The 18359-nt window shown below is 42.5% G+C and overlaps 1 protein-coding gene across 1 annotated transcript in view; it reads right to left on the bottom strand.

Annotated features, from left to right (window-relative positions):
• Positions 1-18359, bottom strand: part of NT5C3A (5'-nucleotidase, cytosolic IIIA) — a 62578-nt gene that overhangs the window by 12414 nt on the left and 31805 nt on the right. Inside the window, 2 exon segments of the mRNA XM_049784885.1 lie at positions 465-534; positions 2450-2548. Coding sequence (XP_049640842.1) covers positions 465-534; positions 2450-2548 — 169 coding nt within the window.

The raw sequence follows: 18359 nt of genomic DNA, 5'->3' as shown, positions 1-18359 counted from the left end.
GAAAGGTGGGCCCGGAGAGATTAGCACAAGCGGGCGTTTGCCTTGCAAGCAGCCAATCCAGGACCAAAGGTGGTTGGTTCGAATCCCGGCGTCCCATAGGGTCCCCCGTGCCTGCCAGGAGCTATTTCTGAGCAGACAGCCAGGAGGAACCCCTGAGCACCGCCGGGTGTGGCCCAAAAACCAAAAACCAAAAAAAAAAAAAAACAAGAAAGGTATATTATCCGAGCAACATACTTTGAGATGGATGAAATAACTTACTTTATTACGTAATTCACATATTAACAATATAAAAACATAATAACATTTCTAAAAAATAATATTGGATACATGTTTTCATCCTTGGGAAAAAATGGGGCAGAAAGGGTCAGTCTTGAATACTAAGAGAGAAAACAGTGTTTAGTCAAGAGGGTCATAAATACTAAGAGAGAAAATAGTGTTTAGTCAAGAGGGTCAGTCACACTTACTGTGACATGTTGGGCATCTTCTCTCTTCATGGGAAAATCTACTCAGGGTCATATCAAAGTCTGTTATTATCTGTAAGAAAAGGGGAGAAGCAGGTGAGAAGGTGAGAAGCAGAAGCAACACAGGATGCAGACTGGGCTTCCTGCTCAGAGTCTGGGCTTAGTTGCTGTAGTTAGTCTCTCTACCCTGGCTCTTCAAAGGGGCTTCATGTAAAAAGCCCTGAGAACTACCTTGACACTACTCCTAACCCTAACAGCTCTACAACTAGGGCACGGATAGATAGTACAGCGGGTAGGGCACTTGCCTTGCATGCAGCCAAACAAGGTTCGATCCCTGGCATTCCATAGGGTCCCCCTCTGAGCACTGCCAGGCATGATTCCTGAGTGCAGAGCCAAAGAGTAAGTCCTGAACACCCCGGTGGTAGCCCTCAAACAACAAAAAAAATATTCTGGAACTCACTGGAGGAATCTGAAGTTGCAGTTGATATAGAAAACACTGATCAATAAAGAGAATGCAGAGAATGGAGTGCCTGGCACTGTGACACTCACAAAGTGCCAGGCTTTAACTTGCTTCTAAAAGATGCCAATGAATGAATAAAAGCTTACTGTTCTTTTCTTTTCTTTTCTTTTCTTTTTTTTTTTTTTTTTTTTTTTTTTTTTGGTGTTTGGGCCACACCCGGCGGTGCTCAGGGGTTCCTCCTGGCTGTCTGCTCAGAAATAGCTCCTGGCAGGCACGGGGGACCCTATGGGACACCGGGATTCGAACCAACCACCTTTGGTCCTGGATCAGCTGCTTGCAAGGCAAACGCCGCTGTGCTATCTCTCCGGGCCCCAAGCTTACTGTTCTTGACAGAACACTGCTTTACATTTCTCAAAAATATGTTTTACGAAACTAAGTACTTTTACTTTTTTTGTTTGTTTGTTTATTTGTTTGTTTTGGGGCCACAACCAGTGACACTCAGGAGTTAATCCTGGCTCTGCTACCAGAAATCGCTCCTGGCTTGGGGGACCAAATGGAATGCTGGGGATCGAACCCTACTGTTGTGCCACCGCTCCCACCCCAAACCTAAGTACTTTTAAACTGAACATTCAGACTCTTAATTTATATTTCAAGCATTTCTTTAAAAAAAAAAAGAGTTAAAAGATCAGTTTTCCCTTAATGAGGTTCTATTCTTTATTTATTATTAGTTTTTAATTGTCTTTTGGGTCGTATCTGGTTGTGTTCAGGGCTTATTCCTGCTCTGCACTTGGATCACTCCTGATGGTTCTCCTGGGCTGTTAGGGCTCAAACCCAGGTAGGTTACATACAAGGCATACTCTGTACTCACAGTACCATCACTCCAACCCCGATTCCTACTTAATTTTAAGATCTAAGAGCAACTTAAAAAGACACATATTTTCAGGAATACTTATAACATCCTTAAGAGGGATTAATTCTCCCTCCCAGGTTAGTTTAGAACTAAATCTCCAAGAAAGGCTCATTTCTCGCTCCCTTCCCTTTGGCTACTGTTGCGATGACCAGAAGTCGCACATTCTTCCTGCATGCACAAAGGGAGTTGCTAAAGTCTTGCACATCTATAACCCAACTGGGGGCTGTGCCTCCAGCCAACTACTCACACATCCTTCAAGTGCTTTCACACACCTCACTGTGCACCAAGACTGCGTTAACACTCTTGTGGCGCTGGAGGTCGAGAGCAGAGTCCCGAGACCATGCTCCAGACATCTGAGCAGCAACGGATTCAAGAATGTTCCCAGCCTCACACATGTAAGGAAGGTGCTTTTTGCCACCTTAGCTGAATTTTTTTGCTTTTAAGCTACTGAAACTTCTCCAACTAGGTATTCTCTGTAGTTTAGACCAACTCTACTATCACCTCAATTTTACATGCCAAAAGGTTGGGCAAAGTGTGCGTCTCAACAGAACACAGGGTGAGTGAATCTGCTGGATCATTCTAGACATAAAGGGTTCTCATGAAGACGTCTCGGCAGACCTGCAATTTGGCAGCCCCTCCTTTAATAAGACCACAGAGAATTTCTTCCACTCTTGTAGGGTTCTTGATGTGAACTGAACTTCTCTGGAATTCCGGCATCTAAAAAGAAATCGATATGAGTACTTTTAGGTTCTCTTTTCCCAGGTTTCCTTGATACTAAGCAGGTTTTATTATCTAAAGACAAAAACCAAAAAAGCTTAAGTATTATTTTAAAAAGGCAAAACCAACAGACTCAATGGCCAGTTACATACACACACAAAAATACCACCAACCCTATAGAGTGAAGAAAAACTGTTTTAACACATAATGCAAAAGTGTAATTTTTTTTCTTTGTTGATGTTTACCATAGAAATAATGGGAAAAATCAGTAAGAAAAGAAAAGACTGCTGAAGTGATAGTATAGTGTCAGGGTGACTACCTTGCATGTGGTCAACCTGAGTTTGATCCCTGGCATCCCATGTGGTTCCCCTGAACACAAAAGGAGTGATTCCTGAGTGCAAAACTAAGAATAAGCCCTAAGCACTATCAGGTATGGCTTAAAAACCCCAAAACTTTGTGTCTACTTTGTCAGATGATGTTGTGAGATGTCAAGGATGTACTTACACTCTTTCTTGAACCCCTGATTAATTAGAAAATCACTTTTACATGCCCTTATACCCAATCTTTTTCTTTTTTTTTTTTTTTTTTTGGCTTTTGGGACACACCCAGTGATGCTCAGGGGTCACTCCTGGCTATGCACTCAGAAATCGCTCCTGAATCTTAAGCCCTGTCTCCAAACAGTGCCATTCCTCTCAGACTTCTGCCTTGTGGAGCAGATGCACAGTGACCGAACAGGTATCAGATTCAAAACTAGCCTTTTCTTGGGCCCGGAGCACAGCAGGTAGGGAGTTTGTCTGCACACCACTGACCTGGTTCGATCGCCCACACTCCATAGGATCCCCCAGCCCTTCCAAGTGTGAACCCTGAGCCAGAGCTGAGTAAGCTCTGAGTAAGCTCTGAGTCCTACTGGCTGGGCAAAAAGGGCACAAAACCTCCATAAAACCTAATGTGTTCTTGAAAACAACAAGTTAGTGCATCTCATTTACCACATTTCCACCCCCAAAATAGGCAACCTTAGTTTCAACGTGTATACAATGAAAATTTGCTGCCCATGTTTTAGACATAAACAGAACAGCATCAGGACCACATGGGCTGTGGACTTGAGCTCAGTGTCGAGCACACAAAGAAGTGAATGATCCACACAACCAAAAGCACCATTCTGGGAGATAGTTCTTCGAGGCTCATAGCACAACTAGATTGAATTCTTCCATGCACCTGAGTTCTGAAGCGTCCCAGCTTCTTTTTTTTTTTTTTTTTTTTTTTTTTTTTGGTTTTTGGGCCACACCCGGCAGTGCTCAGGGGTTACTCCTGGCTGTCTGCTCAGAAATAGCTCCTGGCAGGCACGGGGGACCCTATGGGACACCGGGATTCGAACCAACCACCTTTTGGTCCTGGATTGGCTGCTTGCAAGGCAAACGCCGCTGTGCTATCTCTCCGGGCCCGCGTCCCAGCTTCTGCACTTGACAAACAGTGCACTGGGCTCACTGGCAGCAATGTCCAGATGGGGCGAGGGAGGGCTCTGGTGACCGTGGCTACTTCTCCAGAGAACATTCCGCAGGGCAGACTCAGCTGCAGAAGAGATCCCGCAAATATAATCATCCCTGTCTGGAACCTGCACTAATGCCATACACTCCCTTCATAGCAAACAAGGTCACCCAAGTGTAAGAGGAATGCTTCTCAAAAGCTGGATCTGAATACAGAGCTCCTGACTTAAGTGTTTTAGCTTGGTTTTAGGGACCATACGTGGCGCTGCTTAAGGGTTACTCCTGGCTCTGCACTCAGGGATGACTCCTAGAGGGGTCAGGGGACCCCATGGGGTATTGAAGACTGAACCATGGTCAGGTGCATACAAGGCAAATAATCTGCTCACTGTACTTCTACTCAAGCCCCCACTAAAATATTCTAAATGTAGCCTAAGAATATAACTTTTAAAAACTGTTATAAGATGTATCAAAAACTATCAGAACATAAGACAAGGACACATGGGAGGTGGGGCTGATAGTCCGAAACCAAACTACATAAAAACAAAATTAAAAACACACCCAGGACTGGGCTATTGGCTGAGCACAGGTCTTGTATGTGTGAGGCTATGAGCTCAGGCCCCTGTGACGCAATCACAAACACAACAGCGTGTATACCTCATCTCCTACCCAGTCACTTCCTCACACACCTTCTTCACATTTCTCTTGTACCTAGTTAGGTAACACATGAAACGATGCCATGTCAGAAGCCAGGACGAGAAGCAAGTGTCAGAACACAGGCCTGAATGTGCAAGGCCTTGGATTGAGCCCATGCATCATATACCTGTCCCCAAACACTGCCAGGTGGTTTAAGGGTGCCCTGGGTATCACTGGAGTGGCCTTCCCCCCAAAAAATGATGGGTCAAATTTGAAGGGTAAATGATTTTGAATCATCTTAGGACTTTCCAGGGCTGAGAAGGGCAATGATAACTGAAATATGACAGTGATCGTTGGAAACGATCATTCTGGACAAGAACTGGGTGCTGAAAAGAGATAAAGTGATATACACGATACCACAAACTTTTCTAAAAGGAGAAAAGGGAAGAGTAAAAGAGAAGAAAAATGGTTGTTACAGAAGCAGGCAGGAGAGAGGGCAGGAGGTAGGGTGGGAGGAAAACTGGGAAACTGTTGGTAGTAAATGTACAGTTATTATGGATGCAATTTTTTGTTTGGTGCTACATTCACAAGCTCACTTGTGGTAGCCTGGAGGGGGGGACAACATGGGGTCCCAGGGATTGAGTTGGGTGCACAACCTATACGATACCCCTATGTGCTGCATCAGTTCTCGAGTCCTCTGATGGAAAGTAAGGGGTTAAATGTTTCCATCGTTGTGATAAAGGAAGCACATTCACTTCAGAAGCACTTCTTTGAAAATGCCGGGGAAGAACCAGAACACCGTTGACAAGTATTCGATGATTTGGGCTGTGGACCAAGATTAAGACTCCAATTCTGACTAAGCTAAAATATGTTCATTTTGGCTGAACTTCAATGTTCTGTATTTGTCAACTACTGAAATAGGTAGAAAACAGTGTGTCCATAAAATGTGGATGTCAGGCTAGAGACAGAGCCAGTGGCACCCCACATGGACCCTGAGCACCGCCAGGACACACTCTTGAGCACAGAGCCAGGAGTAACTATTGAGGATTGCCAAAAACAAACAAACAAAAAGTTTATGCCAAAACGACATCCTCAGAACTCTGTAGCAACGGCAGACTCCTCAACAGTTCTTTGTAGAGATACCAAGAAATGGGAGATATAAAAAGAGTATTTGCATAGTAAAGGCACCAAAGCCTTTGATCATCCTACTTCCCAAATGAGATTATAAAAACATGGAAGACTGTCTAAAGAATCGCATTAAAAGTGTTACAGTTACAGTGAGATAGAAAGATATGAATACATCCTCCTTAGGATGGTATATGGCTATGCGTTTGGGGGGGAGCTGCCAAGTGGACACGTGATGTCTCAGTATTTCAGTGTCAACCTCATGTAGCATCAGAGGGAATCTGATGGGAAAGTTTCAGAGTCATCTACCAAGCTCAACGAGCCTACACAGTGCCACAGGAGGCTCAATTAGCACCAGCCACAGCCCAGGAATTCTCAGATTCTGAGTTTATTAACACCATGAAGAGAGAGAACAATGGGCATTAATAAACTTCACTGATCTAAGTTCTGATCATTTCATTTTACATTTGCGTTTAACAAGCAATTTGAAGTCAATGTGTCTGTGTGTGCAAGGGGGCAGGCTAGGGTGGTGGGTGGGAGATTGGGGACATTGGTAAGGGAAGGTTACACTGGTGGTGGGATTGGTATAACATTTCATGCCTGAAACAACTGTATTAAAAACAAGTTGGAGGGAAGGAGCAATAGCACAGTGGCAGGGCGTGTGTCAGAACGGACCTGGTTCGATCCCCAGCATCCCATAAGGTCCCCCAGCCAGGAGCGATTTTTGAGCCAATAGCCAGGAGTAACTCCTGAGAGTCACCAGATGTGACCCAAATCCAAAAAAAAAAAAAAAAAAGTTAGTAAATCATAGTGTTATACTTAAAAACTTGGCAACTGGAGCCGGGGTAGTGGAGCTTGCCTTGCATGTGGCTCACCTAGGACAGACCATGGTTTGATCCCCGGCGTCCCATATTGGGGGAGCGATTTCTGAGCTCAGTCAGTAGTAACCCCTAAGCGTTACTGTGTGTGACCAAAACAACCCCAAAAAAACCTGGCAACTGAATGTCAGGGTCCATGGACAAGATGCTGTTCAGGCTGAGGTGTTGGAGAACACAGTGACCACCATGGCAGTGCTCAGGAGCTCAAGGATCACACTCAGAAATGTCTGGCGGCCACCCCAGATAATACTAGCAGGTCAGCGGGTACCTGGGACTGAACCTGGCTGGGGCTGACCATGGCCTGAGGCCCTACTCCTCAACAGAGAACAAAATGCAATACAAATTGGGTGAATATAGAATTCATAGTGGACAAAGAGTGCACTTCATATTCTAACGACAAGTCGTTCATCTGTATTCTTAGGTGGATACTCATTCCTTGAATTTTCAATAACTGTATGACTACCTTTGGGATTTGTATTGGCATTTTTTTCTGAAAATAACCTACAGAAAAATTCTTTTAGGTTCCTAAGATTTCCTAAGAATCTCCATCTGGGGGGCCGGTGAGGTGGCGCTAGAGCTAAGGTGTCTGCCTTGCAAGCGCTAGCCAAGGAAGGACCACGGTACGATCCCCCGGCGTCCCATATGGTCCCCCCAAGCCAGGGGCAATTTCTGAGCGTTTATCCAGGAGTAACCCCTGAGCATCAAATGGGTGTGGCCCGAAAAAAAAACAAAAAACAAACAAAAAAGAATCTCCATCTGGACAGGACAGAGGTCCAGCTGTCAGGCACAGACAAGCACAGGTGAGGTCCTGAGCTGCATTCCCCGCACTGCTGCCTGTGATCCCAATTCCAAAGAACAGAATCTACTGGAATCCCTCAGGGAAACCTCTATCGGTTTTCCAAAGCTGAAACTGGCTCATGTCTAACTGCACTGGGTATCACAACTAATCTAAGTATAAAGATTTACAGCATCGACTCAGAGATGTTCACCAACAGCAACAGGTGACTCTAGGGTTCCTTTGAGTTTGGGTGGGAGCAACACCCATCCTAACCCTCACCGATCTACCTTTTACCTGACCTGTTCCACAATGTAGTAGGACAGGCCAGACTTTTCACTTCAATTACCAGAGTCACAAAGGGGGAAAAAAACAAAACAAACAAACTAAACAAAGACATGGGAAATTAGTTAAGCAGCTCTGTAAGAAATACAAAATTCGGGGCCGGGCGGTGGTGCTAAAGGTAAGGTGCCTGCCTTGCCTGCGCTAACCTTGGACGGACCGCGGTTCGATCCCCCGGTGTCCCATATGGTCCCCCAAGCCAGGAGCAACTTCTGAGCACATAGCCAGGAGTAACCCCTGAGCGTTACTGGGTGTGGCCCAAAAACCAAAAAAAAAAAAGAAATACAAAATTCTTCTGGGGCTGGAGTGGTAGTACAATGGGTAAGGAATTTGCCTTGCACACAGCTGACCTGGAGTTCAATCTCTGGCACCTCATGTGGTCCCCTCACCTTGCCAGCAATGATCCTTGAGCACAGAGCCAGAAACGTAAGTAATGAGCACCAATGGTGTGCTCCCAAACCATCACCACCGCCAAAATAGCCCAAATTCTGAGTAAGGTACCTAATTCATACTCACAATAATTATTCTCTAACATGGGTTGGGATATAGGAACCTGAATAATTAAAACATGGTTAAGACATCCAGGTAAAACACAAGAACAGAAGAGAGGGCTGGAGAGAGGACAGGAAGGAAGATGCTTGCTTTGGATGTGGCTGACTTGGGTTCAATTCTTAGCATCCCACATCTGAGCCTTGCCGGAGGGATTCCGGATACAGAGTCAGAAGAAACCGCTGATCATCACGAGGTGTGACTTAAACATTTAAAAAGAAAAGAACATAACAGAATGAGAAGACTTTGACTGGGGCTAATTGAGAAGTTTAAGGCAGCATCATGGGAAGAATAAAAACAATAAAATAAAAGATAAAAGATAATAAGCAGTTTGTAATTGGGAGAGGAAGACAAAAGGATGTATCCATTGTAGGGGCCAGAGTGGTGGCACAGCAGTAGGGTGTTTGCCTTGCACACGGCCGACCTAGGATGGACCGTTCCCCCGGCCTCCCATATGGTCCTCCAAGCCAAGAGTGATTTTGGAGCACATAGCCAGGAGTAACCCCTGAGGGTCACCAGGTGTGGCCCCAAAACAAACAAACAAAAAGATGTATTTGTTGTTTTAGAAAAATCAAACCAGTAAACAATCTGTGAGCTTGTTTCCCTCAAGTCCTTGTTGTGAGCTGACAGCATTGCTATTTTCTTTGACAGGAGACATACTTAAGAGGATTCTGGAACCCATTAACAACAATCATGTGGTAGGATGGTAGGACATGTGTCTAACTGTTGCATTCTGTTCGGTTAAAAAAACAGCCTGTGAAGGAGAGACAGTAGTGGGTATGCGGCAGCCAATGTAAAATCCCTGGTACTGCAGGGCCCAAGCAGCACCATAGCCTCAGACCCTCACCCATATATACCCTCAGAACTACCTGCCCAGCTGCTGAGCCTGAGCAATAACTGGGAGGGTCCCCAAGAAAAACATCAAGGCTGGAGATGTGACTCCAGTGCAGTAGAAGCCTCTGAAGTGTCTGACACCTGCCACCACACACAGCACACAGAAACAATTTATACATGCACCGTACGCACGCTAGATATTTAACAATCCCATCCACACATTAGCCTAAATCCAGCTGTGAATACTGGACTACATTTGAAAGACAAAACCAGCTACTTCAATGTTTCATCAAAGGCCATTCAATCAGCATCGAGTTAGCTTCAACCAGCCATCACACACCAGTAGAGGAAAGTTGGCAAGAGAATTATTAATTCTGATACAATTAATTAAGCTTTGCATGTTTGGCTGTTATGGTTTAGATGCTTAAATCAGAAAAAAGAGGGGCTGGAGTGATAGTACGGTGGGTAAGGCATTTGCTTTGCATGCGGCCAACCTGGCTTCGATGCCCGGCACCACATATGGTCTCCCGAACACCACCAGGAATGATCCCTGAGTCAGAGGTATGAGTAAGCCATAAGTACTGCAGGGTGTCTCCAAAACAAAAACAAATAAACAACAACAAAACTGAAAAAGAAAGCTAGAAAGAAAGAGTATGAAAAAATAGAGAAGAGAGAAAAACAAAAAAGAACTTCTAGAAACATTCAGATGTTTTCGATTGCAGAGAGAGGGAGAAATTGTAATTTTTTTATTTTTAGTGATATCAATATGAATATGATTAACAGCTAAAAATGTTTTCTGGGGCCGGGAAGGTGGCGCTAGAGGTAAGGTGTCTACCTTGCAAGCGCTACCATAGGACGGACAGCAGTTTGATCCCCCGGCGTCCCATATGGTCCCCCCAAGCCAAGGGCAATTTCTGAGCATATAGCCAGGAGTAACCCCTGAGCGTCAAATGGGTGTGGCCCCCCCCCCAAAAAAAAAAAACCCCAAAAAAATGTTTTCTACGTGTTAAAAAATCTACTTAGAAGTTGCAAGACTAGGGCCCGGAGAGATAGCACAGTGGCATTTGCCTTGCAAGCAGCCGATCCAGGACCAAAAGGTGGTTGGTTCGAATCCCGGTGTCCCATATGGTCCCCCATGCCTGCCGGGATCTATTTCTGAGCAGATATCCAGGAGTAACCCCTGAGCACCGCCGGGTGTGGCCCAAAAACCAAAAAAAAAAAAAAAAAAAAAAAAAAGAAGTTGCAAAACTAGCATAATACAAGAGATTCAATTGATTATAGCTTCTTTACCATGTGTTATAGGCACTTTACATATATCAAATTAAACAGCAGTAAGATTTCAGTTTTAAGATTTTAGGACATAATGCACAATGTGGTGATCAGTTTATTATATTCCATTACACATTATAAGGCTGGGATTATCATGTCAATTTTTTTTTCTTTTTGGTTTATTGGGGCCACACCTGCTGGTGCTCAAGGGTCCTGAGTGCTGCCGGGTGTAACCCAAAAACAAAAACAAAAAATTATTTCTGGCCGTGTTTTGAGGCTCCTATTAGATGCCAGGGATCAAACCTGGGTCAGCTGCATGCGAGGCAAGAACCCTACCCGCTGGACTATCGTGCAGGGCCCTCATTTGTTTTTTGTTTTTTTTTTTTTTAGGTTTTGGGGTCACACCCAGCAGCATTCAGGGGTTACTCCTGGCTTTATGCTCAGAAATAGCTCCTGGCAGGCTCTGAGGAGGATTCAAAATCCGTCCTTCTGCATGCAAGGCAAATGCCCTACCTCCATGCTCTCTCTCCAGCCCTGCTTTTATTTTTGAAAAATAATTGACAATAATCTGGAGCTACTTTCCGAGTGTTAGTTGGGAGCAGCAGGAGTGCTCTAGACTGTGTTCAGACAATTGGCAATACTTGGAGGACAGTACATAGTGGCAGGATCCAACTGAGGTTAGTGACATTCAAGAGAAATCCCTTATCTCCGGTACTATTTCTCCAGTTCATACCCTTTCTTCCCTCTCTCGTTCTCACTCTTTTTCTCTTTTCTTTCTCCTTTCTGCTTCCCCTTCCGTTAAAAAAAAAAGGCAATGGAGTCACAATCTTAATATGCTGAGAAATGTTTTACGGCACATGGCAGCAGGCCAAAAGTTTTCTAGCTGGAATTCAATTCAACAAATATTTGATGTTCTACTGTGTGTCAAACATTGTGAAGGAAGAGCTACCTAAAGTTAAAGTTCCAGTAGTAATTATCTGGTTAGAGACAGGTGACAGTGTTGCCTAGACACCATTAATAGAGGGAACCGGAAACGTTCAAATACCCACCATATGCACAAGTACAGCAGAGTCTGGAGTAGGCATTTCTCAGCTATCCGATCTTCTGGGTTTTCCCATGTGATATAACAGTAAGAGAGAGAGAAAAAGTACACATGACATACATACATTTCAGGTTGTTCCTTTTGTTAATAACATATGAAAGTGGTATTTTTGGTTGAAGTGCTAAGTTATCAAAGGCACCTTTCTTCTGCCTTAAAGATCAGCAAAGACACTGTTCTCTCATAAAAATTCAAGTTAAAAACTGTGTACCTTAGTTCTCTAAGAGCTTAAAAGTCGTGATGATATCTGAATAATTAAAATGAAGTATATATTTGAAGAAAATACTGTACTGCAAAAACATTTTTCCAACGTTTTATTTTATATATGCAGGACTGAAGTTTCTTCATGGGAAAATGATGCCTTATTACTAAATTCATGAAGAAATGTATAGATTATACATGTATTAAGTGAAGCATACACAACTCTTTCATATTAAGATGTTTAATTTTATAAAATAAACTGTTTAGGGGCTGGAGTGGTAGGTAGCACAGTAGTAGGGCATTTGCCTTGCACACAGCTGACCCAGGATGGACATGGGTTTAATCCCCAGCATTCCATATGGTCCCCAGAGTCGGGGCAATTTCTGAGTGCAGAGCCAGGAGTAACCCCTGGGCGCCATCAGGTGTGGCCCCCCAAAAAAAGAACTGTTTAATTTTGTGAAATTAAAATGTAAATAGGTTTGTAAGATCTGAGTTATATCTGGACTTAGCAGGTGCCTGGCAAATAACAGTTATGGAATAGTGTTTGGTAAGTGAATTTAGAGGACGGACTGAAGTTTTCATGTTAAACCAAATGCTGCAGTTAAAAAAATAAAACAGTCTATTTTTAATTTTACTATATAATATATATTACCCATAGGGAATTGCTTATTTTATTTAGATTGTGACTTGAACTTTATTCTAAGTAAAACTATATAATAAATATACAATTAATCTGATTTTCTTAAACTCCTAGAATAGAAGCTGACAAAGAGTGCATTGTCTATCATTAAAATGTGTGCAGCGAAAGCAACAAATTCTCTCCAAATCTAAAATCTAGTAGTCCCCTTGTATTTTAAGTATATAAAATTGGTAAATGTCATAGAATAACCTTTCTTAATAACCTTTCTTTGGCCTAAAGCTTCTAAATTAAAGCAGGATGATAGAAGCTGCCTCCAAGTCCATTTCTTCATGTGCAAAAACCAATAGGGCTTTTACTGATGTTTAATACCTAGAAATGGGGGGGTCTAGATTTTCTACAAAATACTGGTTGAATAAAGCCACTCCATTCGTTTGAAAGAGTAGTATATGCTCTATTAACTATTGCATTCACAAAAATACTATATACTCTTCGAAACATTTGAGAAGCCCACAGTTAAACGAAATTTAAGCTGTGAAGAATATTTTTGAATATCTGAGAAAGCCCAGTTCTTCTCTATCCCTTCAGCAAGCAAATAGGATACTTTTTTAAAGAATTCACATTTTCTAAGAAATAATCCTTTAGGGCATTGTAGGTAAAAGAAGAGTTCTTTCTTGTGGTCTCTTTAAGTGCTACTTATATAAAACACAAATAAAAACCTAACTTTAGAATTTTATATTTAATCAGTAAACCTAAATGATTCAAGGACACTATTCAAATTTCATGGCCAGTTCTTTCATTTTTCCCACTCCTTACTGGTAATCTGACTAAAGCATATCCTCGTTCAGAGATAATTTCTCATAAAGGAGTACTGCAATTTTAATTTAAAAAAATCAATCACAGATCTCTCTTCTCTTCTCTCCTCTCCTCCCCTCCCCTCCTCTTCTTTCCCCAGCTCCACACACACTCTGACAGTGTTAAACTCAGGCATAAATGTCAGCACTCTGGCACTATTCTAAAGAAGACAGAAAATTAGGACAGAGTATTTTTAAACAAATAGGCCTGTAAACCTATACTTGGTATATATAAAGTTCTGTCTTATGTTGCCAGCAGTCATCTGCTGCAGATGCTTCAAGAGAATAGTTCTTGGAGAAAAAAAAAACACATCCAATGAAGAAGACACATGCAAAAAAAAACAAAAAAAAAAAAAACACAGGCACGGAGAGATAGTACACAGAAGGCATTTGCCTTGATCCTGGTTCCAGTCCCGACATTCCACATGGTCCCCTAAGCCCTGACTGGAGTGATTCCTTTCCTGATCACCATGGGGTTTGCAGAGGAGAGGAGAAAAGAGGAGGGGAGGGGAACTGGTGGAGAGGGGAGAAGAAAGGAGAGGGGAGGGGAGAGAAGGGAGGGGAAAAGAGGTGGGAAGGAAGGGATAGGTACGGAGAGGAGGGAAGGGGAGGGGAAAAAAGGAGTGGGGAGAGGAGGGGAGGGGAGAAGAGGAGAGGGGAGAAGAGAGGAGGAGAGGGGAGAAGAAGAGAGGGGAGGAGAGGAGAGAGGAGGGAAGGGAAGAAGAGGAGAGGGGAGGAGAGAGGAGGGGAGGGGAGAAGAGAGAGGAGAGGAAGGGAGGGGAAAGGAAGAAAGGAAGGAGGGAAGGAAGGGAGGGAGGGAGAGAAGGGAGGGAGGGAGGGGAGAGAGGGAAGGAAGGAAGGTAGGCAGGAAGGAAGGAAGGAAGGAAGGAAGGAAGGAAGGAAGGAAGGAAGGAAGGAAGGAAGGAAGGAAGGAAGGAAGGAAGGAAGGAAGGAAGGAAGGAAGGAAGGAAGGAAGGAAGAAGGGGGGAGGGAGGGAGGGAGGGGAGGGAGGGAGGGAGGGAGGAGGGAGGAGGGAGGGAGGAGGGAGGGAGGGAGGGAGAGACAGAGGAAGAAAATAACACCCTTGAACTGTGAATTCTCTCTCTTCAAAAGCACTTGACGCTTTAAATCTGTCTTCAAATGGAGACTGAAAAATGTGGAAACTGGAAAATTACTACTTTGAGTACTTCTAAGAAAGGGCAAAGGTTTCTATTGTAACTGTTTATGTCAAAGCTGAAGGCTGGAGCCACACAATAATTCACTGGATCAGAACAAATCTGGAGACTAAAAATGTTGCTATCATAAATTTCATCCTGAGTTGATTAACTTAGCTTCAAAAATAAAGCTGACAAGGACTGAAAATATCTATACCTAATTGTAAAAAAAAGTCAATTGTCTTTACACAGGGTTGGAAGTATCTGAATGCAAACCACATTCTTTTAAAAGCCTTCTTGACTGTTCTATAGAAAATAAATAAATTAGTATTATTAGTTCAAGAAGTTGTGATTCTACTTCAGTTCTGATACTTGCAAAGGCACCTAAGTTGCGTATCAACAAGGGAATGAAAATCTAAATGGAGGGCCCGGAGAGATAGCACAGCGACGTTTGCCTTGCAAGCAGCTGATCCAGGACCAAAGGTGGTTGGTTCGAATCCCGGTGTCCCATATGGTCCCCCGTGCCTGCCAGGAGCTATTTATGAGCAGACAGCCAGGAGTAACCCCTGAGCACCGCCGGGTGTGGCCCAAAAACCAAAAAAAAAGAAAAAAGAAAAAAGAAAATCTAAATGGCAAATTGTATACCATTTACATCAGAAAGTCATTATTACTGCCCATATTGCTATAATATATTTGCAATAGGACGACCATTCCAGGATGAATCTATCTTCACTATTATCGTTTTAGTCACCTACTTATACTTGTCCTAGGTTTTGTTGTTTTTTTAATGATACTTTCTTAAGATGATTAGCACTGAAAAAAACCACTATAAATTATACCATGGTAGCAATACAAATAAATGTATATAAATCAGATTATAACAATTATAATTCTGTCTAATTTAAGTTTCAGCCCACTAGGAAAAGAAATACAACTGGAAAGTGAAACTTCCTCACTGGTGACATAAAATGAAACTAAACTGCAAAAGGTAGATAGAAAAGGAAGTAAATGAAGCAGAAAGAGAAGAGAAATAGATTTCAAAGACTTACTATTTTATACAAAATGTCCTACACTGTAAAACTTGGCGCTCATAATTTTTATACTTTTGTATAAGCTTTATTTGAATTATTCAGAAACAAACCATCTCAAGACCTATACTCTCTAATTCCTTGGCAGTAGTATCTTAACAGAATTTGTCAAGATGAGTAAGCTTGGGCACATGAAAATTAAGTAACAGACCAGTTAGCTGAAGAACTGTGTGTCCCTCTGTCCTTGAATATGACCTAGAAGAGGACAGGAGGCGAGATGCCAGGCTGAGGTCCAAACTGCCAATAAAAAACAGAGTGAAGGGCTGAAGTGTAGTACAGCCAGGAGGCTCTTGTCTCGCCCACCTGTCAACCCAGGTTTGAGCTCAGGCATCCCATGTATTCCCTTTCCCACCACTGCCAGGGGTGATTCCTGAGCACAGAGCTGGGAATAACCCTGAGCATTGCTGCTAGAGCCCCAAATCAAAAATGGAAAAACAACAAACTCTAAAATTAAAAGAGTCAAAACAGTGAACTGCTTAATATTATTTAGTATTTCTAGTATTTTTAAGAAACCCTATGAAAATAATTTCAATTATGTAAATTAACTTAGCCATAATGCTTTAGATCTCCATGGTAATATATAGGTTTGAATATTAACGTTCTATATGCTAGTGTTAGAAGCCTATAGCATATGAATATTAACTTGTCATATGCTATTTGTTAGAAGCATATAACAAATATGCTACTTGTTAGTAGTCTAGCTTTTATATAAACACCCAAGATTAATTTCATTCGATGATACTCTGCATAGAGCTCACAGGCATAAAATAAAAATCAAACACCTATTAGTGACCACAATAAATAGCTCCCAATTCAAGAGACACTGAACTCGAGGCTAGGAAAAGGGAGTGAGAAGCAACTACGGGCAGAACAAAACTGGATCCCTTTGGGAGAGCAGTTACTGCTGCTTCTCAACACCTTGATGTCAAATAAGAAGCTCTTGAAATTAAATCCCCTAAAATGTAAATTTCCTCATTTGAGACATGCAACAGCTTTGCGGACTACAAGGGAGCTTTACATGTTACTGGATCATCCTGCCTTTCTTTCCTAGGTCTGTATATTTAAAATGCCTGAAATGTCCACAAGACAACGGAATCCAAGGAAGAATCAATCCGATCCCAGTAAAGGAAAGAAGTTCATTTGTTTACATGAACGGAAGGCACTTACCCTGAAGGTAATCGGAGGAGCTGCTCGGAGCGAAAGAAAATTCTTCCCGTTTGAGAAGGACTAATATAGCACCAGGAGAGCAGGGGCGGTCCCGCGAGCCTAGGCTAAACTGTATGCAAAGCAGCCTCATGACTCACACAGCACAGTGCTTCATTCAGCGCAGGCTTACAAGCCTGCAGGTGCTGAGCCCCTCCCACACCGGAACTAGGTGAGAATCAAGAGAAGGGAAACCTGCACTATTTAAGGCCTGGAAGCTGCCCTCCAAATTAAAAAAAAAAAAAAACAAAAAACTCAACATTAATATTTGAGATACGCGCCCCTCCCCCCGCAAGGGTTTCTGTCAGGAATAGACTTGGGAGATGATCTTCTATTTCGATCTAAACTGAAACGATTAAGTTGTGATGGTACCAGGCTGGCCAGCTGGGGGTGGGGTGGGGGGTGCAACAGACCACTGGGTGCAAAACTTGAATGTGGAGGAGAGAATATCCTGGAGATGGTTGCATAACAATCTAGATACATCTTATCCTCGGCACTAACACACACACACACACACTTTAAAGCAAGTCAAAGTTATGATTTTATAACTTAAGGACATGAAATGTATCCTTAAAACATGAACACAGTGGATTTTATGTCGTGCATTCTGCCACGATGTTTCAAAGATCAGCATATTAAAGACATATGAAAGATAAGGAGCCATGGAAGAGAGATCAGTGTCTGAGCTGTAGGACCCAGTAGGAAGTTTCTTGATTTCTCTTTGCCTTTTCCTATGATTTGTAAATTGTAATAAGAGCCTTATGGATTTGTTATGTGACCTGTATACAATGCACACTAATTTATATCATCCAATTGAAATAATTCCCTTTCCATCAGGAAATAAAGACAGAAAAAGTGCAGTAAAGAAGAAAAAAATAAAACCTGTTTAAAAGGACACATCCTGCCTTCAACCCAAGAAGACGGAAAGGAGGAGCTCTGAAAGAACGTGTGTCGAGACTTGATAGTGAGTTACAATCTCAACACTGGGAAACTTTATCGGGTTTTAAGCTATTCTGTGTAAATAAAAGTTTATAGTTGTCTCTCTCCTATTCACGAGGAAAGAGAAATTGAATGTTGTGTACTTAATAGTCAAATTTTATGAAGTAATATTAAAAACAATGTAGAATTTAAAGCTCACTTTAAAAATAAAAGGCCAGTAACTTTTCCATCATCTATCAAATGTTAGGTTCTCGTCCTGCTTTATCTTTGAGAAAATGCATAACTCTGCTAATAGGAGACTCTTCTAGTAAAGGAGGCTCTTGGGCAATCAGGGAATCCATTTTGAAAGTACTTTTGTGTTATGTCTGAATAAAATGACTGACTTGTACTATAATATAGACAGCAATGCTATGAATTTTTCTTTTATTTTTGGAGGCACATCTAATGGCACTCAAGGGTTACTTCTGTCTCTGAGCTCAGAAATCACTCCTGGAATGCTCGGGGAGACCATATAGGACGCCAGGAAATGAACTCAGGTTGGTCACGTGCAAGGTAAATGCCTTCCCCATACTATGTACTACCGCTCCAGCCCCAGCTAAGAATGTTAAATACGCTGTTCTGATGATGACTCAAGATGAATCTTAAACAACAACAAAGAAAGGTGGAGCTATAGTTCCATAATAGATTTAGAGAACTATCAAAAGATTCTGAAGTATACATTTCCCCTTAACACAAAATGTATGCCTA

The sequence above is a fragment of the Suncus etruscus genome, chromosome 12 (genome assembly GCF_024139225.1).
Source record: "Suncus etruscus isolate mSunEtr1 chromosome 12, mSunEtr1.pri.cur, whole genome shotgun sequence".
Taxonomy (NCBI): Eukaryota; Metazoa; Chordata; class Mammalia; order Eulipotyphla; family Soricidae; genus Suncus; species Suncus etruscus.
The sequence above is the reverse complement of the archived record's forward strand: the minus strand, read 5'-3'. Positions and strand labels throughout refer to the sequence as shown.